Genomic DNA, 24,499 nt, shown 5'->3' with positions numbered 1-24,499 from the left:
AGCGGGAGGTCGATCGATCGGCTGACTATATTGACAAGATACTGATTGGTTACATGTTGAAGAAAACATACAATACAAAATACAGAAAAAGTTGGTTCCATCCCCTCCCACTCCCCACCCCTTACCCACCCACCCACCCCCAAATACTCATCATCGTGATTTGGTCAGAACAGGGCTCAGAGCCAGAGGTCAGGGTGACCAGGGGTGGGGGAGGGGGCAGGTTGTGGGCAATGGGTTGGTGGCTGTCACAATAATGCTGTGGTGATGCTGTGGTTTCTGTCCCAGCTGTGAGTTAGAGGGTGAGTGGGGGCTGCAGCGTGATGACAGCCAGCTGAGGGAAGAGTTGCCTCTCCCTTCCCTCACCCCTAGGGCCTGCCCCACCACCCAGGACCAAGCCCACTCCGAACACAGTAAGGATATGGATGCTCTTGCTGAGTCTGCTCATCAGCAAGAGGGAAAGAAGGGTAACTGTTCCAACCCCTGCCTCCCCACATACAGAGTGGGGGGGGGGGGAACAGGGCACGTGGCTACTACCAGCAAAGGAAGAGTGGGAGAGCAGTAGAAAGGGCTGGAAGTGGGAAGAGCAGAAGATCATATATATTAAAAAAGTGACTTAAGACTTAAAATTGAATTAGTATTTGTACAGAAAGGTGCGGGTGGAATAATTCACTCCGGCCTATGATCAGAATTCTAGGAGAAATCATGGCAGACCCCTCCCCTGCCCCCCCCACCCCCAAGTGGTAGCCCGAGTCGTTAAGTGCGATTGGTTAGAGTGGATTCCAGTCGGGTGGGCCGGCGGAGGAGGTGGGGGTAGTGGGCAGGCAAGGGGGGCTCAGTTGCTGCAGCACTGGCTCCGGCTGGCTGGGCTGTTCTCCTGGAGGTCCACCCCTCGGTTCCGGCTCGGGGCACCAGCTGCATTCTGGGGCTCATTCTTGGGAAGTTTCTTAGCTGTTTGGAAGAGGAGGGGGAAAATGCATTTGTAGGGGTACCCCAATACTCTTCCAAGTCTACCTGAGTGGAAGCTGGCCTTTTTACCACCCAATGTGCAAAGACCCACCGAGGACTTCACTTTTATGTGCCAGGTGCATACTGAGTGTTTCAGGAAACTGAGGGAAAGAGAGGTTAAATAACCTGTCCAGGACCAGAATTAAGTGGTAAAACAAGGATTTGAACCTGGGCATGATGACTCACTACAGAGCCAGATGAGCCTAAGAATCTTAAGAAGTAGGTTACGGGGAGGGTCATGTAGGGTTTTAGGTGGGTGATAAGCTAAAGGGTAAGAAAGGGAAATGTTGAGACTTTGGCCCAGGCTTTGGAAACTTCTGGGGTGAATTATCTCCATCTGAGAGTCAGATGAAGGGACCCTACAGACCTACTACATACTCTAGACAGCAGACAAGTGATAGGACCTGGTCAGGGAGGGGATGCAAGCAACTCACCTATTGCCATGAAAATTTCATTCACGTTCATTGCAGTCTTTGCGGATGTCTCCATGAACAGCAAACTGTTGTCGTCTGCATAGGCTTGTGCTTCCTGATTTGGATGGAGGTGAGAAAGTGAGTAGGAGGGAAATGATGACAGTTGGCAGGGGCCAGGGCCCAGGATTAAAATCTTCCCTCATCACAGTTCCTTTATACACAACAGAGACAATGCAGGGGTTTTCAGGCCCAGGGCTCTTCTGCTCTGGCTGCCCCCCACCCAGACACCTGCACCATAACCCCAAGGCCTCCACTTCACAGACAGCACCTTTCAACTCACTGGCACATGTTTCACTCAGGCTTCCCCAGGTCCATTCTGCCTTTCTTGCTCTTCAAAATCACTAAGCTAGGAAATACTTCTAGAGAGTTATCCTACAAATACACTTGCACATTGGGAAAGAACACAAAAAGTATGTAGATGACTGCAGTGCTACTGCAAACAACCTTGAAGTCCAATCAGTTAGGGCCTGGTAAGAAATGCACACTCTGGTCTATGGGAAAGGGATTTGTACACATATGCATATTTCTAGAAAAATAACAAGAAACTAATGAACTTGGGGAAAGGAAGATTGTGTTTCTGGGTTAGAGATTCACATCTCATCCTATATACCTTCTTGTACTACGTACATTTTACTCGTGCATATACTGAGTGGATAAAAGTAATTCTTTCTCAGTAGGTTTCATTAAAAAAAGTCAGTTAACACAAAAAAATATGAGGTTTCAGCAAGCATTTATACACATGCCATCAACCAATGAAAAAGAGCAAGGAGAGGGAGGCAACTGCTTCAAGGGCTATGCTCAAGTCACAAGAGGATAGCAGATAACAGCTCTCTTGCTGCCTCCAGGCTTGGCCCTTTGCAAAGCCCCTGAGCAGCCTAGGCTGAGCTGCAAGTGGAGCTGGCTTACTCCTCCCTGCCAAGCCCTGCGCATACCCCTCTGCAACACCCCACCCCGCACCCCTCTTCACCCCCCCCCGCCCCCGCACCTGGAATTCCACGGCTCTCTTGCTGGCCAGGTCTGCCTTGTTCCCCGCGAGTGCAATGACGATGTTGGGGCTGGCCTGCCTCTGTAGCTCCTTCACCCAGTTCTTGGCCCGTGCAAATGTATCCTGGGGGGACAAGGCCAGAATGTCAAACAGACAGAGGAGGCATCCTGCCCAGTGCTGCTCACTAGAAAAGCCCAAACCAGCAGAGCCAAGGTGTTTAAGATGTCACCGCCTTGAAGAGTCTGGTGAGACACCCCCAAACAGAGGAAATCTGCCCACACCCATTCCAGGAACAAAGTGTCAAGAAGTAAGGGGAAATCTTTACTGTGTTGGTGATGTCATAGACCACGATGGCAGCCTGGGCCCCCCGATAGTACATGGGGGCCAGGCTGTGATACCGCTCCTGTCCAGCTGTGTCCCAGATCTCAAATTTGACTGTTGTGTCGTCCAAACAGACCGTCTGTGTGAGGAAGGCCGCTGTAAGAGGAAAGGTGATGTTATATGGCAGGAAGGAACTCAAGAAGCTGCCCCCACATATCTCCAGTACTGTATCTGGGCCCTGGCACTTAGAGGCCCTCTGCTGAGATGGGCCCAGAAAAGCCCCCAGCCCAGTAGCCGAAGCAGGCCCAGGCGGGGTCAGTGGAGTTTGTATTTTTCTGTCATGTGTCAACGGGGCGAGGGGGCTCCACAGGCTTTACAGACTCATGCTTGGCAAGGGCAGAAGGGAAATCTGCCTGCACTTGAACCACTTCAGGAGCACCCTCTGAGGAGGAATGCAGCAAGGGGCAGGAGAGACAGAACCCAGGGGAAAACAGACTCTAAGCACAGAAGGGTGGGCCCACCCATTCCTCCTCTTCTTCCTCTTCCTCCTCCTCCTCCCTCCCCTCACAGAGAACAGTCCAGCTGGAAACTTCCACAGTCCCTCAGTTTGCTCCAGCCCAGGGGTGTTACTGGCCTTCGGTTTCCTGAGGACACTGTCACACACTTAGCTACACTGGGGACGCCTGAAAGTACACGCTGTTCCACTGCCAGGCGGAGGCAGGGTGGCTGGCTTCCCAGCTGCCCCTGCCACCTCCAGGCATGCCAGCCAGCTACCACCTCTAGCTCTGACCTTGACCCATTCCTGATTGGCCACCCTGTGGTTCGACCTTCAGGGAACAGTGACCCTATCTTTGGCCCGGAGACAAAGGACCATGTGGTGCTTGTGCATATGGTTTGGGGGAGGAGTCCCCTTTGGGAGGCAGGTGGGAGCCCCCTAGCCCTGGGACCCAACAGAGGATTCCAGAGAGCCCTGTGTGGAAGCCAACTCTCCCCATCTGCCCTCCCCCCACCTCCATGAGGGGCCTGGGGACTGCCTCACTTCCCTCTCTCCAGCTCCTGACTTGAGTGCTGAGGAGGCAGCAGAAGACTGCTGACACGACCCATTTAGCTTCCAGCTGCCTGGAAACCTCTTACCAAGAGGGGAGAGAAAGGATGACTCAAGCTCAAGGTTGGCCCTGGCCCCTCAACGTTTGTCCTGACAACTGAGGCGGGGGACTGAGTTCAGACCCTTACGTGCTAAATGCTGACCACTAGAAAATCAATGACAGGCTCTGACCTCGAGGGTAAAGGTCGACTTCAGAAACGCTGGCCCACTCACCATGCCATTTCCCTATTCTGGAAAGTAGGAGAGGCCAGGGGTAGACACACTGCCTGGCACAGTGAGGACTCTGAGATTCAGACCCAGCCTCTCCCTTCCCAGAGGCCAGGTCAATGGAAAAGTCATAGCCAAAGCCACTTACGAATCCAGTGGCATAATTAGGAAAGGAAGCCAGGTTTTGACAAGGAGCTAAGTATTAACGGATGACTGCTGGGGCTCTGGCAGGGAGACTAGCTATTGGATTCAGTTCCAGGGCCCAAGTGAGGAAGAGGTGCTGCCGCCCCAGGCACGTTTAGCTTCCCTGGAAAGGCGGCTTCCTTCTCCTCAAAACCAAGGCATTTCTTTGGCATTCTTGAGGCCACCCCACTCCCTTGTGCCCACTCACCTCCAATTGTGCTCTCCTGGTACTCATGGAACTGTCCCTTGACGAAGCGAAGGACGAGGCTAGATTTGCCCACTGCAGATTCCCCGAGCAGGACCAGCTTGAATTGACAGATCTTGTTCCCAGCAGCTGGTCCATTGGGTCGCGCTGCACCTCCCCGACCCGCCATGGCCCGTCCTGCTGTAGTGGTACCAGTGAGCGTGGGGCGGGGGCCGGCGCTGTGTGAAGAGGCACTTAGTGAGGAGGGGGGGCCTCCAACTGTAAGAGAGATCACCAGTACTGGTCAGTCCCGACTACTAGATGGCGAAGTCTTCTTAAATCACAGGTTTCTCTCTCTGCCCTCCCTGAGGACCTACCTCCCCTCCTGCCAACTCCTGACCCCCACCCTTGTCCCCCAGAAGTTAAAAGAGCCCTAGCTAGGATGTACTACACACCCATATGCTCTACAGTCATCTGAGCAGTGAAAAGTGGTCTTCCAACTCTAGGTTCTGGTTCTGAGCAAACATACTACCCAATCCCAATTATGTCCATGTGCATACACGTTAAACACACACAGGGGGATCCCTGGGTGGCTCAGTGGTTTCGCGCCTGCCTTTGGCCCAGGGCGCGATCCTGGAGTCCCGGGATAGAGTCCCATGTCGGGCTCCCGGCAGGGAGCCTGCTTCTCCCTCTGCCTGTGTCTATGTCTATCATAAATAAATAAAAATAAATCTTTTTTTTTAATTTTTTTATTTTTATTTTTTAATTTTATGATAGTCACAGAGAGAGAGAGAGAGGCAGAGACACAGGCAGAGGGAGAAGCAGGCTCCATGTGCCTGGAGCCCGACGTGGGATTCGATCCCGGGTCTCCGGGATCGCGCCCTGGGCCAAAGGCAGGCGCCAAACCGCTGCGCCACCCAGGGATCCCTAAAAATAAGTCTTTTAAAAAAAAACCACACACACACACACACACAGGAGAACAACGGGCATCTGGCAGCCTGGTGACAGTTACCAGGTTCCTTAGGATACCAAAAAAAAATCACCTGGGAAGATGCTAGGGTCTAGGTGAACAGTGACCCTGTGGTCCGGTAGCTAAGATCACAAACCCTCCTCTGTGCAAAGCCAGAGCAAGTGGTGAGGCTGACTAGGGCATGGAGAGTCCCGATAGAAAGCTCATCAGACATGGTGCTTGGCCAATCTCATGGGCACTTGGGGACCAGGGCCTGGCCGGCACGAGTTGTTCCCAAAATAGCCATTTTTTTCCAGCCATCTCTAGAAAGACTGACCAACTTTCTCAGTCTGAGGCTGGACTGTACACTGTGATCAAAGCCTCATTTCGATCCTCCATCCTGAACCTCTTCCCCCAGCTCTCTCATTTGTGATGGGCCAGAAGTCTCACGCACATTAAAACACAAAACACACACAAAAGCAAACACACGCCAAAGCCAGAGAGCTCCACTGGCAGGCAGAATGGCTGCCAAATTTCTCTTTTAAAACAGAGACCTCAGTTCCATTCTCTACTGGCAGAGGCGGAGGGTGACGCAGAGAAAGAGCAGGGGAGGTATGGGAGGGCAGAGACAAACAAGGGACATGGAGACCTGCACCCCCAACAGCTGGTGTTCCAGCACCGACAGCTTAGTCACTGTTAGTGATAGCTTTGGAGGTGCAAAGAAGGATGAGGAGCCCTATCTCCAGAAGCCTCTAGAAGACATACATACTAAAAAATACCAAAACGTATACACAATGTTTTACAGACAAGCACTGTGAGTAGGTATTTGGTCCTGAGCATCTGTACAGCGTCTGAACCTAAGTTGGAAAGAAAAAGTTCTGATTCAACTGCCCTCAGCATAATGGAGTCAACACAGGAGGGGTCTTCAGAACAGAACCTGAGTCTAGCCCTGACCTGCCCCCTGAGCAAGGGGAGTGCATTACCCCACAGTCAGAGGACGGGGGCGTGAATGAAGAGAAGGATAGATCTGTGGGAAGAGATGGGCTATGCTCACGCAAGAAGCTGACAGCAAAGGGCTTGCTTTGTTCAATCTGAAATCCTTTTTCACATCCCCGTCCTCCTGGCAACTCATTTAAAAAGTGAGCTTCAGGAAGAATGATTCACTAGCCAGGAACAACAGTTTCCTTTCTGGACTGCGCCAAAGGAAAAGAGGTTTGAAATGGGAGCCACCTCTTCCCCAAGAATATAGGAAGGCACTATATACAGGAGGGATTTTGATGAGGGACAAGTAATGCTAGTTCTACCATATTTTATGGCTTTCTCTTTTCACCCCAGTCACTGATGTTTGCAAGACCCTATGGCCCTTTGAAGCATTTGGCTTCTTCTTTTTGTTTTCTTTTTAAGATTTATTTACTTATTTATTTGAGAGAGTGAGGGCAAGCAAGCATATGCCCACACACACGGGGGGAGGCGCAGGGGACATAAAGAAAATTCACAAGCAGACTCCCCACTGAGCGAGAAGCCTAATTCAGGGTTTGATCCCAGGACCCTGAGATCACTACCTGAGCCAAAACCAAGAGCCAGCCCCTTTAACTGACTGAGCCATCCAGGCGCCCCAAGTACTTCTGGCTTGAGAGCCTTCTTCACAAGGCCTACTTACATACTGGGAATTCAGAGTGCTCACCAAGGAAGTCATTTCCAGAGACAGCCAGCATTTACTGAATGATTGCACAACGATTATCTCCCTTAAGCTTTAAAACAATCTCCCATTTTTTCCAGATAAGTAGCTTGACACTCAGGTGTTACATGTCCTGCTTGAGGCCATCCAACATATAGAAGACAGAGCAGGACGCAGGCTGCCTGTGTGCTCCTTTATCCCCCTGCTCTTCTCCTGCCCATCTCCCTGCCTTGGGAAGAATGCTGGAGACAATGCTCACCCTGTGTTTGGTTTCTGGTGGCTGGTAAATGAGACCCTGCTTTTGTTGCAGCAGCTTTGCTGGCCTGCAAGGTGTGGCTCTAGCTTACAGTCACAGGGATCTTGCAGGCCCTGAGTACTTCCAACAATGGGAGGAGCCTCCCAGGGCCAGGCAAGGCCACAGCAGCAGAGGAAACCACAGTGGAATTACAAGTTGGTTATTACCACAAATCCATGTGACACATCATCTTCGCTGGGCCAGAGTGTGGCTGGGGCACTACAGAAGGAGGTATGAAGGAGTACGGAGAGAAGGTGATGTCCCTGATTCCAACAAAACCAAAGCAAACGGGGCTAAGGGCTACCGGAGTGGGCAGTAACCAGCACCCAAGAATCAAGAAACACAGAGATAACATCTAAGTCTTGTCCCTAACGAATCAGTGGGTTTCCAAACCTTCCCAGACAGAACCTGGTATTTTTAACAAGCCAGAAGGAAAGACAGCTCTTATCCAGTGGTTCCTGATCTTGTCTGCACATTAAAATCACCTGTGCAGCCAGCCCCTAGAGGTTCTGATGAAGATCTGGAGGAGGGCCTGGTATCTGTATTTTTTTGAAAACATTTTTTAAAAAGATCTATTTATTTTAGAGAGAAAGAGTAAGAGACAGCAAGCAGGGGGAGGGGCAGAGGGAGAGAAGCAGACTCCCCACTGAGTGGGGAGCCTGCCATGGGGCTCAATCCCATGACCCTGAGATCATGGTCCAAGCCAAAATCAACAGTCGGACGCCTAACCAACCAAGCCACCCAGGCACTCCTGTATTTTTTTTTTTTTAGAGTGTTGTAGGTGCTTTGCCTGGCACACACTGGCTGGTGACATGTTCTGCCTGGATGTTGGTCCTGCCTTCCAGAGACACCTAAGCAGACACACGTGGTACTTTTTATTGCCTGCATTGCCTTGTGGTTTTCCTAGTCCCACCTGGGGATCACATGAACAAAGATGTTGAACCTTCCCAGACAATAAGCTGGAGGAAACTGATTTTGTCCCAAAGGACACATGAAGACAAGAGGGTGCTTTAAGATAGGTGAAGGCCACATGCAGAGCCCCAGGAAGCTTTCTGCCCTCCCCTCCCAAGATTGGGAAACTGAGGATGCACTCCAGCAGGTGGCAAAGGTGAATTCATGCACTGAGCTGGTCTGCCAGCTGGGGAAGGGAATCCTCTGGAACAGCAGAAAGAATTATCCACGGGTATAGTCAGGTGATAGAATTATAACCAAAAGTACCACAGCAAAAGTCTTCTTTCAGACAAAAACCAAATTCTCTTTAAGAACCAAAGTTGTAGTCAGAGTTTCTTATAAGATGGATGGGCCAAAGATTTTATTTTTTATTTTTTTTATTTTTTTTTAAATTTTTTTATTTATTTATGATAGTCACACACAGAGAGAGAGAGAGAGAGAGAGAGAGAGAGGCAGAGGGAGAAGCAGGCTCCATGCACCGGGAGCCCGACGTGGGATTCGATCCCGGGTCTCCAGGATCGCGCCCTGGGCCAAAGGCAGGCGCTAAACCGCTGCGCCACCCAGGGATCCCAGATTTTATTTTTTAAAATCAGCTTCTCTAACACCAGGAAAAACACGCAAGTAGGATGGATTGCCTCCTGGATATTTTCATGAAGCTGCTAAAACAGGCAGAACTTTAGACTCATGACAAAAGACTCTCTTTGACATGACCTGCTCCCCTCATCCTCCAAACCTAGACCTTAGTTTGTTCAGAGGCCATGGAGGACAAGCACTCTCCCCAATCTCATTATCTTCACAGGAAATGGGAGAGATTGTCAAGGACTGGGGGCGGGGGCGCCCTACACTTTCCCCAACAATGCTCATGAAAGGGCAGAAGGGACCCAAGCTCCGAAACATACACCCAATAAGTTCTGGGGCCGAGGGCAAGAGAGAGAGAAACAGTAAAACACTGCTCTTCCTTACTCTGGTTTTTCTCTGCTCTGGACATTATGGGTAAGTGGGTACCAAACTTTTTTTTTTTAAATTTTTATTTAATTATGATAGTCACACACAGAGAGAGAGAGAGAGAGGCAGAGATACAGGCAGAGGGAGAAGCAGGCTCCATGCACCGGGAGCCCGACGTGGGATTCGATCCCGGGTCTCCAGGATCGCGCCCTGGGCCAAAGGCAGGCGCCAAACCGCTGCGCCACCCAGGGATCCCTTTTTTTTTTTTTTAATCAGAATCACCCAGGGCATTTAGAAAAATAACCCTGGCCAACTGAATTAAAATCTCTAGAAGTGGAGTCCAAAAAATGTTAAGCAACCCCCCCACCCCCCCACCCCCACCCCCCGCCCACTGATTCTAGGCAGCAGATTCAAGTACAAGAGCTACAACTGAAAAAGGAAGGAATGCAAGAGACAGTAAGGCACCCACAGATTATCCCCATGGACAATATAGGTGGATCAGATTCGGAGTGGGGGCTGATTCCTGGCTTCACTCAACAAGTGAAGACTTCAAGACACCAGAAGCTGCTGGACTTTTGTTCCTCATCCTAACCCCCCTAGAAATGTCTCTTCTCTAACCATGAAGTCACCCACTTCATACTTTTTGTCCTTCCTGGTAAAAGGGTGAGCAATTCCAGCTGATGGGTGTCTCTCATGCTTCCTGTTTGCTTCAGAGACTTCCTCTAGCTGACAGTCCTGGCACAGTCTGGATAGTGAGCTGATTAGGGAAACCAATCAGATTCTGTTGACCAGAGACAGAGAAGGGCTCACTCAAAGTTAGCCCTTGGAGGGTAGGAGGAACCAAGTGACCCCATCCCACCTAGGGCCCCCTCAAGGTGCTTTTGGCCAGTGACTCTTCACCTATACTCTACTCTAGATGAAGCATTCCTGAATATTTAACACCAGAAGAGCAGAAGCGATTTGTTAGCTTAAAGAGAATCAAACAGTGGGGCACAGCAGGAGAGGTAATTAGGTTCAAAGGTGAAGATGGAAGACATTAAAAAGCTCGCATCAGCTGGGAAGATGATTTACCCATAGGCTCAATAACACAACTTTTCCCAAAGGGAAAATCACCACCACCAACGTACAGGCCCAGAGGGCAAGACTCACAGCAGCACTAGCCAGGCCTCTGGCTGGTTGTACACCCAGAGGGAAGAAAAATCTGAAGCAACACAAGCCATGACCCACATGAGATACCCACTCACCCTTCCCCAGCATGACTGGCAGGTTAGGACTTGAGAGACTGAACTGAGTTTTGTTAAAAGCCTGGCTCCACCATTTATTAGCTGAGTGACCTTGGCCAAGTCAGACAAGCGACTGCTGTCAGCTTCAGTTTCTTATCTATAAAACGGCATTGTTTAATACTGATCGCATGGGGTTGTTGTAAAGGTTAAATAAAACAATACATAGTGTGTACAACACAATACGAGGCTGAAGGTAAGGCTCCGACAAATGACAGGTTTATTATACCACTGAAGGCCTAACTAATTTTGACTCACTGGTCATCAAAGCACAAAGTCCTTGAAGACCTAATCCTCTTCTTTCCAAATACAGAGGAGATGAAGGTGAGGTGAGGTGGCCTGCCCAGGGTCACAGCCAGGTGGTGGCAGAGCCCAAGCCCAGGACTCACAATTCTAGCAGAGCTCCTCCATCACTGATAGAAAACCCAAGAATATTGACAGTGTTATTACAACCAATAAAAATAAGAGGGGCTGCCACCTTCTATGTAGGGTTGCAGAGCATACGGCTTGTGGAAAAATCCTATCACCCTGATGTGGGAGGTAGACACATATATATACACAAATGTAGAAATCCATCAAGCAGTCCAAAATGAGATGTGTAGGTCTTACAACATATGAGTTGCATGTCAATAAAAAGGTAAGGAATGTTCCTGGTATAGAATTTTACATACAACACTGAGAAATTAAAGCTTACAAACGACATGAAACCAATCTAACTCCCCTATATATGATACCTTCTGTCTCCTCTGTAATATAACAGTTTAACAGTATAATTCAGGACAATAGAGATAATCAAAAAGATGATGCCTGAATTAGAAGAGGGCCAAGAGAGAGGCCCCCAGCTGGCTCAGTCAAAGGCATGCGGACTCCTGACCTCAAGGTCATGAGTTTGAGCCCCACATTGGGTGCGTTTACATAAATAAGTAAAAAAATAAATAGGGCCGAGACAGAACAAAGGTACCCATCTAATAGGCTCAAGCAAATAGGATTCAATACAAATAGAACTGCCACACACTTACTAAAAATATATTTGTACTTAACTGTGGGCTGAAGAATGTTAAAGTTGTTTCAAACTTTATAACAGAAAGAGGTGACATTTATGTCTTTTTAGTGAGGAGAAAGGTTACAACAGTGGTGCTCTGCACTCTGCAACCTGTCCAGAGAGTCTGTGCCGAGGACAAAGGGCTTAGGGTTACAGATTGGGGGATGGAATCAAAGAGAGGGGCGTCTTCTTGTGTGACCAGGACTGGGATTGCAACACAGAGGTCCTGTGTCCCACCTGGAGTATAACCGAGGAATCTTGGCCCTAGAAGCCAGAAGCTTAAAAGCCTGGCTGAGATCTGGGGAGAATGCTGATGGGATATGTGAGGCCAGGGGCCCCTCATCCCACCGATAAGTAAGGGCTTTGGGATTAGGAGAGTTGGCAGCAGGAATGGAAGGAGATGCTGTGTTTCCACAGTCATAGGAAGAGGACTCCCTTTCCGGGGAAAAGGGAGGTAAATCAGCCCAGAGGGGGGCTCTGAGTTAGCTGGCTCCCCTCCCACTGCAACAGACCCCTGAATCCGCCCTGGCCCATCCAACTCCCTTTCGTCTTACTCCCCTTTCAATGAGAACACTCCTCTGGGGCTGACTGCCTGGGCTTCCCCACTACAGCAGGGGCCCTGGGAGGCCCTGGCAGCTGACACCACCAACGCACCCACACTCACAGAAGGGGCCAGTGTGCAGGGGCTCCAGGACACTTAAACCCTAGATGCACATGACCAGGCAGAAGCTGGGGCTCTAGAGCCCTTTCCCCTGGGCAGAAAGAAGCCAAGCCAACCTAGGAAGAAAAGACCTCTGAGGGCCAGACTCTCAGCCTCCAGGAGCCCTGCCCCAGCAAGCACACCCCGAGAGCCTTCCCTGAGCTTTACTGCCTTCTCGGCTCTCCAGAACAGACGGCTCCCGAGAGGCTGACAGAAGCCAACTCAGCGCTAACTTTCAGGCGGAGGATGGAAACCTCCAGTCCTTGCGCCCACGAGGAGGAAGACTGCTGGTGAGAAGATGGGGTACATCACGTATCTGCTGACACAGCTTGGTCAGTGTGGGCTGCCCGTACTGTCCACTGAAGAGCCCTGGGAGTCACGGGCAGCAGGTTCGCGAGGAAGGCCAGACAGACGGGACCGCCTGCCCGCGGCTGCAGCCAGACAAGGCTCGTTATGCCTCCTGATTCTAAAGAGGTACCGGGGGCCCTAGGCACTCAGAGTGACGTTCCTAAGGGACTACTCTCCCTCAGAGGGCCCAGTCTCTGACTCAGCACACCCCAGTCAGCAAGGCTGCTGTAGATTCCCTGGCCCCAACCAGGGCAGCTCTGTAAGAAGCCTCAAGTAAGAGCTCGATGAGAAGGATGTGAAGTCTAGAACCTTCTGCAACACAAATCCACATACAACTAACTACACGGCATGGTGGGGATAAGACTGAGGCGGAGTGATGGCTCACACCCCACCACCCAGCTCTTCACCTGTCCCTGCCAGAGAGCCAGCTGAGGCCCAGATTCCGTCCTGGCACCGCCCACACCTGCTGTGGCCCCAGGATGGAGCACAGGTAACATGAAAGCTGGTGAGGACAGACATGGGGTCCCTGCTGACCCTCAAGCCTCACAACTACCTTGTGTTGGTTCCGGTTCCTGTAGTTACTATACTGTTAACTTAGGACAGTTCTAACTGGCATCTCAGCAATGCAGGGCCCATCTTCCCCTTTGGCTCTGGAGGGTCTCTGCAGGGGCCAGGAGCACTAGCGGGGACAGCTGTCACTTCGGCTGCTGCCCAGTCCCAGAAAGACGCCAAGAACCTCTGCTGAATGTCAGGGTCATCAGCAACACCTGTTCATCCAGCTACTCACACCAACAAGTGCAACTGACACCCCTCCATAACCCTTCCTGTCTTTAAAACAAAACAAAACAAAACAACACACACACACACACACACAAAAAAAAAAAAAACAAAACAAAGAAAGCCAATTTAATTCACTACCCTTACCTCCTAAACAGAGAGCAGAGGGCAGAGGTTGTGTTTGAGAGGTAAACAGGGAAAAGAGAATCAGGTATCAGACACCAGCAAACCGAATTCCTCTTGCTCAGACACCACATACACTGTGGTCAGAGGCTGCCCAATGAACAAGAAACAAGGTCAAAGTTCCCCCTATGAGCTCTGAGGGACCAGGGCTGCTCTCAGGAGCCTGGAGACCAAAGCACAATGTGTAAGACTCAGCAGAGGGCCTAGCTCCAAGGGAGCACTCAGTAAATGCTGCTGCAGCACGGAAGCCCCTGCCCCTGGAAGTCCCTACAAAGAAGTCACTCCTCAATCAGTATATGTTCCTCCACTATTCATACATTCCTTCTGCTTATGGTCTCCCTGGGCCCCATTCTTCAATGCTCCTCATTTGGAGAGAAAGCTTAACAGGACAACTGCTATAGCCTGAATGTCTGTGTCCCTCCCCACACTCAATTCGTATGCTGAAATCCTAATCCCAACGTGATGGTATCTGGAGGTGGGGTCTTTGGGGAGGTGATCAGGCCAGCGGGCAGCCAGCGCACTCATGACTGGGATTAGGGCCCTTTTAAAAGAGGCTCCAGAGAGCTCCCTTTCCCCTCCTGCCATGTGAGGACCCAGTGAGAAGTCAGCCTGGAAGAGGGCTTTCACTAGAACCTGACCATGCTGGCTGCCCGTGATCTTGGACTTCCAGCCTCAAGAACTGTAAGAAATAAATTTCCCATTTATAAGCCATCCAGCCTATGGCATTTTGGTATGGCAGCTAGAATAGACTAAGACAACAACTTTCAACAATGTCCTAGAAAAAGGACCAGCTCACCCTTGATGTCCTGTGTCCAGTCAATAACCACAACCCTGTGTTCTCTGGAGACTGGCTTCCAAAGCCACAAGAATGGAGGGAAGACCACCACTATCCAGAAGAATCAGCAGAGTTGAACCCTCAACCAGGTAAACCATAACCCCTTAAAAAAAGAAAAAGCCCCACAGGAGAAAGCATCTGAAGGCCCAAAAGCCCTTCCTTCCATTTCAAAGCCTCTTTCAGGAAAAGAGAAGAAGTAGTTCAGTTGTGGAGAGGGGGAGGGGACAGGACCAGGACAGCTGACAAAGAAACCAGAGTTCCTTTTAAAGAAACAGGCTGGAAATGCTAGAGGTTTGGAAATTGGCATCATTAATCATCACAACCTCTGAGCATCTCAGAGAGCAATGTGATGACTAGGAGAACAGCCAGGGTGAGGAAGGCCACCCACACCCTCCCCCACACCTGGGATGCTCTGACAGAGCCACCTGAAGGGGACACACATGCAGCTATGAATAGAAGACTAGAGGCTTGTAAACCAACTCCTGTTAAGATCCCAAGTTAGTGTTTCCAGAAGGGTTCAAGTTACAAGTCTTCATTGGGCTGACAGTACAACAGAAGGATTTAAACTATTCAGTGATTCAGGATCACAGCTCAAAGTGACAGCCTGCCCTGGGCCTGCCTAGAGCCACAAACCCTCCTGTAGGGGAGGTCTGTTTTTGAATAGCAGTAAAAGAACACTGGCCTGGAACACATGGACTCTCTTATGAGACCCAGAGTCCTGGAAGGTTTGGCTGGAAAACTTAGCAGCTGAAGTAGGGGAATGATTATGTATCCCATCCCCAACTGGATAGTCAACTCCAGAGTAAACATCACATCTGACCATTTGTGGATCAGGCCAAGAATCAGGCAGAGTTATGAGAAGTATGAGTGGGTGAGTCGAGAAGCAATGACCCTGCTACTGGAGATCACCTGCCAGCCCCCCCCACACACACACACACACATTTCCCAGGGGTATCTCCACCTTGTCTAACTCTGGTGTCTTTGGCAACTAACCAGCAGGAGGAGGCACAACCAGAACCCATCCACACAGCTCCGTATCAACATACTTAGGGAAAATGGTTGCTAAGAAAGCAGTGGTCTTGGAGAGATAGTCAGTTCTAGGACCAGGGCAGGAGATAGGCAAGGTGGACCTGGAGCACCTGCAGTGCCAATAAGTTAGGAAATGTTCGCAAAAATGAAATAGAGATGGGCCAACAGGAGCCAACTGAGCTCCCAGTGAGCAGACCTGGAACAATCTGAACAATAAAACAAAGTAGTACTAGATGATAAACTCAAGCAGGAAAGAAATTATTCATAGGCTCCTGTGGTCATAAATAAATGAAGAAAGAAAGAAATGAGGGACAACATAGATCTCTCCTGTTCAAGAATTCCAAATAATTCATGTAGACATGCTCCCCTCAGTGGGATGCTGACTCCCCCACTCCTCAAAAGTGTGCTGCACTGAATGACTTCCTTCCAAAGAGGAGGTATGGAAAGGGGAGGGGAGAGGAACTTCATAGCAGAGAAACCTGATCAACAATGTCATCTCAGCCAGGTGACTGAGACTGACATCAACAGGGTAAGTCACGTGAACTGTATGTGCCCTTGATATGTAATGAGACTGGCACTTCACACAGGTGAAGTGCCTTCCCAAAACTCATAACCCCAGTGTCACCGTGAAAAAAACATGGGATAAATCCCGACTGAAAAACACACCAAAAAATACCCAACCAGTATTCCCAAAATGGTCAAACTCATCAAAAACAAAGAAAGTCTGAGGCACCAGGGTGGCTCAGTGGTTGAGTGCCTGACTTTGGCTCATGTTGGGCTCCCTGTGGGAAGCCTGCTTCTCCCTCTCCCTCTGCCTATGTCTCTGCCTCTCTCTGTGTCCCTCATGAATAAAATCTTTAAAAGAAAAATTAGGGATCCCTGGGTGGCGCAGCGGTTTAGCGCCTGCCTTTGGCCCAGGGCGCGATCCTGGAGACCCGGGATTGAATCCCACGTCGGGCTCCCGGTGCATGGAGCCTGCTTCTCCCTCTGCCTGTGTCTCTGCCTCTCTCTCTCTCTCTCTCTCTGACTATCATAAATAAAAAAAAAATTTAAAAATTTTAAAAAAAGAAAAATTAAAAAATTAAAATCAAAAAACAACAAAAAAAATAAAGTCTAAGAAACCGTCTTAGCCAAGAAGAGCCTTAGGACCTATGACAACTAAATGCCATGTGGTATCTGGATGGGATCTTGGAACAGAAAAAGGCAAGGAAATCTGAATAAGGTATGGACTTTTAATGAATAATTATGTATCCAAATTGGTGCGTTCATGGTGACAAATGTACAATAATGGTGGACAGTGGGCAGGCAAGAAAACTGTACTAGCTTTGCCCTTGTTCTAAAACTATTCTGAAATAAAAGTTTATTTAAAAAAAAATAAAGGCAGTGGTTTATCTTGTGACAAAATGAGATCCAACGACTCCAGTGACCATAAACTCATGTTCCCAAGACAAGTTAACTCTACATGGGGCTGTGCTGAGGGGCGTGTGTCGAAGAAAGGTGGTAGGAGCCATACCAATAGTCCTGAGGAGTTACATTCCACATGGCACGGGGCCTGGGAGTTTAAAGGCCATGCCACTAGGTTACACGGGCAAGGCTGCTCTCACCACTGCTACTCTACACAGCTACTGGAGCCACTTTCTTAAGACTTCCTTCTTTTGGGGATGCTTGGATGGCTCAGCGGTTGAGTGTCTGCGTTCGGCTGAGGTCCTGATCCTGGAATCCAGGATCGAGTCCTACATCAGGCTCCTAGCGGGGAGCCTGCTTCTCCTTCTGCCTGTGTCTCTGCCTCTCTGTGTGTGTGTCTTCAGTGAATAAATAAAATATTAAAAAAAGAAAAGACTTCCTTCTTTTAAGAAAGAGCCTATGCAGATGTGCAAAACAGCACTCCTGGATCAGAGTTAAAGTCACTCCCAATGATCCTCCCTAAGTCCTGGCCTGGCATCAGTGCTGCCTGACCACAAGAAGCCACAGAACCCCAGCTACCAGATATACCTGCTGTAGAACGTGGCCAAAAGAACTGTGGATGGCCAAAACCATGCCCGCCTTTCCCTACGAAACCCCTTTAAAAAAAAAAAAAATATTTATTTATGATAGTCACACAGAGAGAGAGGCAGAGACATAGGCAGAGGGAGAAGCAGGCTCCATGCACCGGGAGCCCGACGTGGGATTCGATCCCGGGTCTCCAGGATCCCGCCCTGGGCCAAAGGCAGGCGCTAAACCGCTGCGCCACCCAGGGATCCCCGAAACCTTTTTTTTAAAAAAAATATTTTATTTCAGAGACAGCATGCACACAAGTATGGGGGCGGGGCAAAGGGAGAGGGAGAAACAGACTCCCCACTAAGCAGGGAGCTCAGCTCGTTCTCCATGGGGCTCAATCCCAAATCCCAACCCAAGCTAAAGGCAGACTCTTAACCGACTGGGCCACCCAGGTGCCCTCCCTACAAAACTCTTCACTGGAAAGACTGGAGATTGGGAGATCGCTACCCTCTGAAAATTTAGTTTGTGAACTGTCCCCACCTCTGTGTCATCTGCACTGTAACATTCATCCCATTCACTTGCTTGGTCTCCTGTTTATGAGCAACTTGCTGGAGGATGGGCTAATGATATGGCCTGGGCTTTGAAATCAGACGGATGTGACTCTTGGGTTCACCAGATCTACACTGAGCTCAGAAAGTTTGTGTTCAAAGATGTGGACAGCCCTGTGCTTCAAGACCATCTATGAATGTCTGCCCTTTCCTTTAACAACCAGTCCTCCCTTCCATGCTGGAGACCATGCATGGACCAAACAGGACATGATCTACACCCCTACAGGACTCATGTACTAGACAAGGGGTGTGGAGAGGCAACTGCAGGGAGGAGAGAAGCCCTCGGCCAACTTGGGGGGAAGGGAAGGCTTCACAGAGGAAGTGATGTTCCAACTGCACTTTGACAGCAAAATCTGGAGATGCAGCTTCTAGACAGGTGAAACTCCCAGGCTGGTGAAGGGGAGAAGAGCCCTCCAGGTGAAGGGAAGAACACAGAGCTCAGATGTGGGACAAGAGGCTCTGTGCTGCATGGGGATTTGAGCACAGACTGGATTCTGACCCTGACTGCCAGAGTTCCCCCACGAGTTCCCCCACTGTAACAGGGGGATTAAACACAGTTTCCTGGGGTTGTCCTGAGGCTTAGGGAATCAGTACATGTGAAGGGCTGAGGAGACTATCTGGCACACAGGTACTTGTAGGCAAAGCTCAAAAAGTTGCACTTTTTACTTGTATTATTGTTCCTATATACAGGAGACAGGGATCTTTAATTTGAAAACTACTCTCTCAAAATACCAGGCTATTCACAGAGAACTTAAGAAATATTCCAATTCAAAAAAAAAAAAAAAAAAAAAAACAGAAACAAAAACAAAAAACAAGTATTTCAATTCTCCTCTGCCATATCTCCCAAAAGCACCTGACCTTGGTGCCATCCCAGTTTATAAATCCTACCTGAAGCACTGCCTTTCAAATAGCCCCAACAAAAGTACCCCTGACTAAAGTCAGGGTGGGGGAATGCAAAACATAAAGCAGCCTGCCACAACCAAAATATTGTCTTTGAGTTTCTTGTCTTAGCTTAGATTCTGCAAACTTTGCATTCTAATCTGTAATAGATCCAGAACCATTTTAATACAAAAATGTTTAAAATGAAGACGGAAGTGCCTAGGAGACACAAAGGCCTCTCTTAGTCTGTGGCTCTGAGTATCCACCACACATGACCCCAGCAGGGTCCGAGAACCCCAGTGGGAGAAGCAGTCAAGGTCTTAGCATTCTCTTCTGTAAAATGGGAATACAACCCACAGCAACTCTGATCGATATCTATGAGCTGAGACAACATGTGAAATCATCAAGCAAAGCGCACCAAGTGTCACAGCAACACCTGGTACAAATGCTGAATCAGAATCCTAGGGATGAATTATAAAGTACCTTCACAACCCCACCAATCCACAAAATAACTATTTGTGTCAATCTAGCCCATGCTAGGGCCTGGACTAGCTCCTTTACCCTGTTTCCAATTCTGCAAAATACTTTGTATCCCCATTTTACTGGAAGAAACAGGCTCAACAAGGTCAAGTAACAAATCCAAGGCCCTGCAACTGCTAAGTGGGAGAGTCCAGATGACAACTGGGCTCTGGCTGACTCTAAACCATACCACCTGTTTACTGGGCAAGGTTAGAGGAAGAAGGCTCTCTCTAAAAAGTACCTGTGTTGTGGGGTTTAATTTAAATGTATGACCTCGCTGTTTCCATGTAAATTCTAGTGAAAGGAGCTCCTGGTGGAGAGCCAGTCTTCCCACCTGCAAGCAGCAGGCAGCCCCAAGGGGGAATGAAGGGGGTGAAGTAGAAGCCGCCTCTGCTGGCTCCCATTACCCATAACCCTGCCCAGAGAGACCCCTGAGTCCACTCACTTTTACTTTCATTTTCTACCCATCATGGCTTTCAGGTTCCCAGAAATTAATGGTACAGATGTCAGCAAACTGTCAGGCCCTGAAGAGTACTGAGCTGGGACTCCTAACTGCCATGGTCCCCAGAGGAGGAGATGGGGATCCAGGATGATGGGAGGACAGAGTGGGGGTGGGGAAGTAAATGGAAGCAGAGGGGCATCAACCATGAGGGATGCTTAAGGGTCTCTGCACTGGGGCCTCGGCTTGCTCACTTTGCATGCTCATTCCTTAAACAGACCCAAGAAGAGACCACTCTTAGGGAAGATGAGGCACATCAAATCCCAAATCCCAAACCTCAACTCCACCACTTTCTAACTGGATGATCTAAGGCTAGCTACTTAAATTCCTTCCTACTTAAATTCCTTCATCTCTAAAATGGAGATACAAATCCCACTATCTCCCAGGACTCTTGTGAGGAACAGGTGTGAAAATATAATATTGTTTCCTGTGAGAAACATGTGTGAAAAAACTGCAACTTTGGCTGCACAGGTGGGTCAGTCAGGTTCAGTCTCTGCCTTGGCTCAGGTCGTGATCCCGGGGTCCTGGCATAGAGTCCCACACCAGGCTCTCTGCTCTGAGGGGAGCCTGCCTCTCCCTGTCTATGCCTCCCCCCCCACCCCCACCTCTCATGAATAAATACAATCTTTAAAAGAAAAAAACTGCAACTTTAAAGTGATTTCTAAAAATCAGTTGTTACCACCTCTCTGTTGTATGAAGGCAGGAAAAGGCCAACTAGTTGGAAGAAGCAAGAGAGGAGAGGCTTCTGTCTCACACAGAGCCCTCCCTCTTTCTGCCAAGCAACATCAGAGCTCTGCTTGGACTCTACAATCTCTGGATGCCAGAAGTGGCTGCCTAACTACCTAACTACCCGGGGCACTGATGCCTTCCACAACTCTCTGAAAACAAGAGCTTCTCCTTCAAAAAACCTGTTTTAGAATCCTAGCTGGGAGAGCATGTCCAGACAAAGACAGTCCCCTCAGAAGGCTGGCAGCCTCGTCCTGGGACTCCCAAAGAGTTCCAGAAACCACAGCCCACTACCGAGGAGGTAAGTCTGGTCAGAGACCAGTGGCCATTGAGCAGACAGGCCTCTCTGGCTCTGTCCCTCAGAGGCACAGGCTGACCAGATTAGAGAAACGAAGCTGGCCGCAGAAGTCTCCAACGACTTTCCAAAGAAGACCACACAGATAGAGAGCTTGTGATCCAACCACTGATCCTAATAAGGTAGGCTTTCTTGTTGTCCAATAAAAAATGAAATGAGTACAACCCAGGTCTAGCTCAAAAGTTTGTAGGAGTTGGACACTGGTGACTGTCCACAAGAAGTCAAAAAGATCCCAAGACAAAAATGTTTAGCACCTGTAAGGGCAGTAAAGATGGCCCGAAACACTGAAGAGCTACTGAAATTCCCAAAGGCTGCATGGCCTCTCCTCCCTCCCTTGGCTGTAGATAGCAAGGGTCAGTCATGGCCTCAAAGAGTCAGGCTACTCTCATTAAGGTATAGTCTCTGGCCTGTACTTTGGCCACATAACAAAACCTGCGAACCTGGTCTGAGACAACAGCCATTTCACACACCTAAGTCCCAAGCAACAGACAAGGATCAGATGTCAGCACAGGCTGCCTCTTGGAAAGGCTGGAGGGGGGGCGGGGGGTGCGGGCGGGGCGGATGTCAGCACTTTCCAGCATACATGAGAATTCCTTGGGCTACAAAAATCAACACATTAAGAACCCAGAGGTGCCACTGTGGTCTCAATTCACTTCTCTGTAATCTATAATCTGTCCAAGCCTCCTGGAAGGGACTGGAGAGAGGCCCTGGGACTAGAAGTGGCAGAGACCTGTTGATCAAGGAGAGGGGTATGTGTGTCTGAGAGCGGGAATGAGATAGGCCAGGACCCTTCACTTCCAGTCCTTATTTCTGGTCTTTCCCCTATTCCCTAAAGACCAGCAGACAGCAGTCCCAGGAGGAGCAGTCCCTCTGAAGCAGCTTGGAAACCACTCACGTGCTCTGGGAGGACAGGGCTGAGCCTGGAGCAAGGGGGAGGGGGAGAGGAGGGGAGAGAGAAGATAATGAATGGGCAGATCCACCATGATCTGTGATCTGTAGCTAGGATTAAGCAAACCTCAGCTAAATTTTTCAGAGGCAGGAAGAGAGATACACTCAGAGAGCACAACTAGAGAACAACATAACCAGAGGACAGAGTTGGGGTGGAGAGGGCAAGATAAGGAGACAACAGCTCATTCCTAAAAAGTGGCCTAGACTTTAAATCCTGCTGGGACCCCGGCTGGCTCCCTGGGCTTGAGGAAAGAGAGGAAGTGAGGAGTTGTGGGAGTCTGTGTGTGTGGAAGGCTCTCACCCAGGACCCCTCCGCCCCCACCCCGCCCCAGGAAATCGAGATAAAATTTCTCTAGGGGTGGAGGAGACAACTGTTTTTGTGGGACGGGGGGGGGGGGGTGCGAGGAAAACGGCGACAGACAGCACTCCTCGCCGCCTCTATAGAGAAGGAAGACCGACTCCTTCACACCTAGCAAAGATTCCTCCAGTTCTGGGAGCAGAGAGAGCAGAATCTGTGGTCTCTGCCTCCCACAACTGGACTGGACAGGCCAGAGGAGAACCCTGGCGGCTTCCCAAGGCTCATAAAGGGCAGGTAAGGGAAGGAAAGGAGGGCCCCCCCCCTTTGGCCCGACGCCTGGGGAGCCCCTGAAGAGGGGGCTACGGGTCGGGGGAGGGGTCAGTATCCCCCTAAGCCGGGGTTGGGCGGGAGGAAGTGCTGCCCCGAACGGCCTCAACGCGAGCGAGACACTAGGCCCCGGTACAGGCACACTCACGGCGTCTCCGGGGCGGCGGCGTTACTTGGGGCCGGGGCTCGGCCAGGCTCCGCTCCTCTCCCCCCGGCGGTGTCCCAGGCTCCGGCCTCCACTTCCGCCTTTCAGCCGCTCCGGATCCGGATCTCCACCTCAGACCCGCCCCTCAATACTCCCAGATGACTGACAAGGTGGAGAGACCAATGGGAGGCACTCTTGGCCGACTCACCGGCGACGCCTTTCGGGGGCAAGGGCGAGGCGGGAGAGCGCGCGCGAGGGACGGCGGGACTTGTAGTTCTCAGCGCTGGGAGGAGCCGGTGGCCGCCTGGGACTTAGGCTTAGGGTGGAGCCGGCGGCCGGCGAGGCGGAGCTCGGCCGGGAACTTCTTAAAGCCAGGGCTGCCAACCGCGTCACCCTGGGTTCCAGGAGCCCCGAGGGGAGGCGGGTGGTGGGGCGCTGGAAGAGGGCATAAGGCTGTGTGTGCAGAATTGGTTAAGGAAAAACATGGTGTGAATGAATGCACAGGAGGCCGCAGTCCTGAGCACTGGCTAAACGCGAGAAGCCCCTGTCTGCACTTTCTCAGGCCAAGTCAGCTCCGGGACTATTGGGGACATTCTAAGATGGGGAAGGTGATGGAAGTGCTAATAGGAAGGGTTCTGGAGGTGTGGAGAGCTCCTGCCACTTGTCAGCCATAAACCAGGACCCTCCTCCTTTGGCTGGACACCAAGACTCCAGGATCACCTCTACCTCTGCCTCCCACACCTCCAGCCAGAATCAGCTCATGTCTCTGATGCCAGAAACAGAGCCGGACCACTTCTGCTTTGACTTTCTCTCCATCCATAAACACAGATTAGAACCACTTCTGTTTGCCTCCCCCACCGCGACCTCTGACCTCCATATGGATCAGGACTATTTCTTTCTTTTTTCTTTTTTTTCTTTCCTCAATGTGGATTAGGACCATTTCTTGCCTCCGCCCACCCCCATCCCCCAACACAGACCGGTATCTCCTCTGCCTTTGTGTCCTGGAACAGTACTCAAAACCTGTATGCAATCAAAGCTCAGGCCGGAGAGAGCTGTAGGCGTTGCTCCTGTGACATGGGTGAACACCAATCATATTTGGGAGCCTGAGCTGGAGAATCAACCTGTTTGGGACAGCCTGCCATAAAACTGCCCACACCTAGTTCCATCTGGTCACCAGGGTGCTTCTTTCTAACAATATCCATAACTCCCATCTCCCTACCCCTGCACCCCTTCAGTGATCATCTGAGAAATGAAAGCTAAGAGGGAAGAGAGGCTTGGGAGAGCAAAGGAGACAGGGCAGAGTAGAATTCCTAGCAGGTTCTTGGCTAGTGACAAGCTTTTTCCCCAACCCCTGCTGTACCTAGCCTGCAACAGGTACAGATCAGTTATACAGCATCAGTGGGGAGTCCCATGGGGTACCTTTCCAGGGCTGGACGTGGGCCTGAGCCAGGACTCTGCCCCTCTCACGTACTGTATCTGAATCTGTGGCTGTGATGCATGGGAGGAGGAGGGGGTACAACAGGCCCACAGTGACTCATTAATGTTTCTACCTCATCCCTGGAGCCTCTGGTGGCGTGAATGCGGTGCCAAGTGGATTGCTTGGCGCCTTTGCCCTTCTTCCTAGAGACAGCAACAGGGCCCTGGGGTGTGGTGGGGAGTGACTGCCCTGTAGACTCCTCCAAAGCCCTGGGGCTCTCAGATCAACCCCCAGAAACATCCAGAGCCAACAACTACAAAAATAAA

At 50.3% G+C, this 24,499-nt stretch overlaps 1 protein-coding gene across 2 annotated transcripts; it reads right to left on the bottom strand.

Moving 5' to 3' along the window:
- Window positions 1-620: 620 nt before the first annotated feature.
- RAB5C (RAB5C, member RAS oncogene family) lies at window positions 621-22,886 on the bottom strand. Of its 2 annotated transcripts, none has more exons than XM_055336993.1 (6): window positions 22,760-22,886; window positions 4,488-4,742; window positions 2,789-2,940; window positions 2,464-2,586; window positions 1,440-1,533; window positions 621-948 (listed from the first exon to the last, which is right to left on the bottom strand). In XM_055336993.1, the coding sequence occupies exons 2-6, from the start codon at window positions 4,651-4,653 to the stop codon at window positions 833-835; spliced, it is 651 nt and encodes a 216-aa protein (XP_055192968.1). In that variant the 5' UTR covers window positions 4,654-4,742; window positions 22,760-22,886; the 3' UTR covers window positions 621-832. The 2 variants fall into 2 exon arrangements, with proteins under 2 accessions (XP_055192968.1, XP_055192975.1); XM_055337000.1 differs by having other exon boundaries at window positions 4,488-4,702; window positions 22,760-22,859.
- Window positions 22,887-24,499: the final 1,613 nt, after the last annotated feature.

The sequence above is a fragment of the Nyctereutes procyonoides genome, unplaced genomic scaffold (assembly GCF_905146905.1).
Source record: "Nyctereutes procyonoides isolate TBG_1078 unplaced genomic scaffold, NYPRO_anot_genome, whole genome shotgun sequence".
Lineage (NCBI taxonomy): Eukaryota > Metazoa > Chordata > Mammalia > Carnivora > Canidae > Nyctereutes > Nyctereutes procyonoides.
This window is presented reverse-complemented; position numbering and strand designations above follow the sequence as displayed.

Excerpts from the sequence above, each read along its gene's own strand:
- RAB5C (XM_055336993.1), bottom strand. The coding sequence starts at position 4,653 with ATGGCGGGTCGGGGAGGTGCAGCGCGACCCAATGGACCAGCTGCTGGG. Across the intron at positions 2,941-4,487 it reads CCAGGAGAGCACAATTGGAG|CGGCCTTCCTCACACAGACG; the intron begins GTGAGTGGGCAC and ends TTCCTCTTACAG. Across the intron at positions 949-1,439 it reads TGAAATTTTCATGGCAATAG|CTAAGAAACTTCCCAAGAAT; the intron begins GTGAGTTGCTTG and ends TCTTCCAAACAG.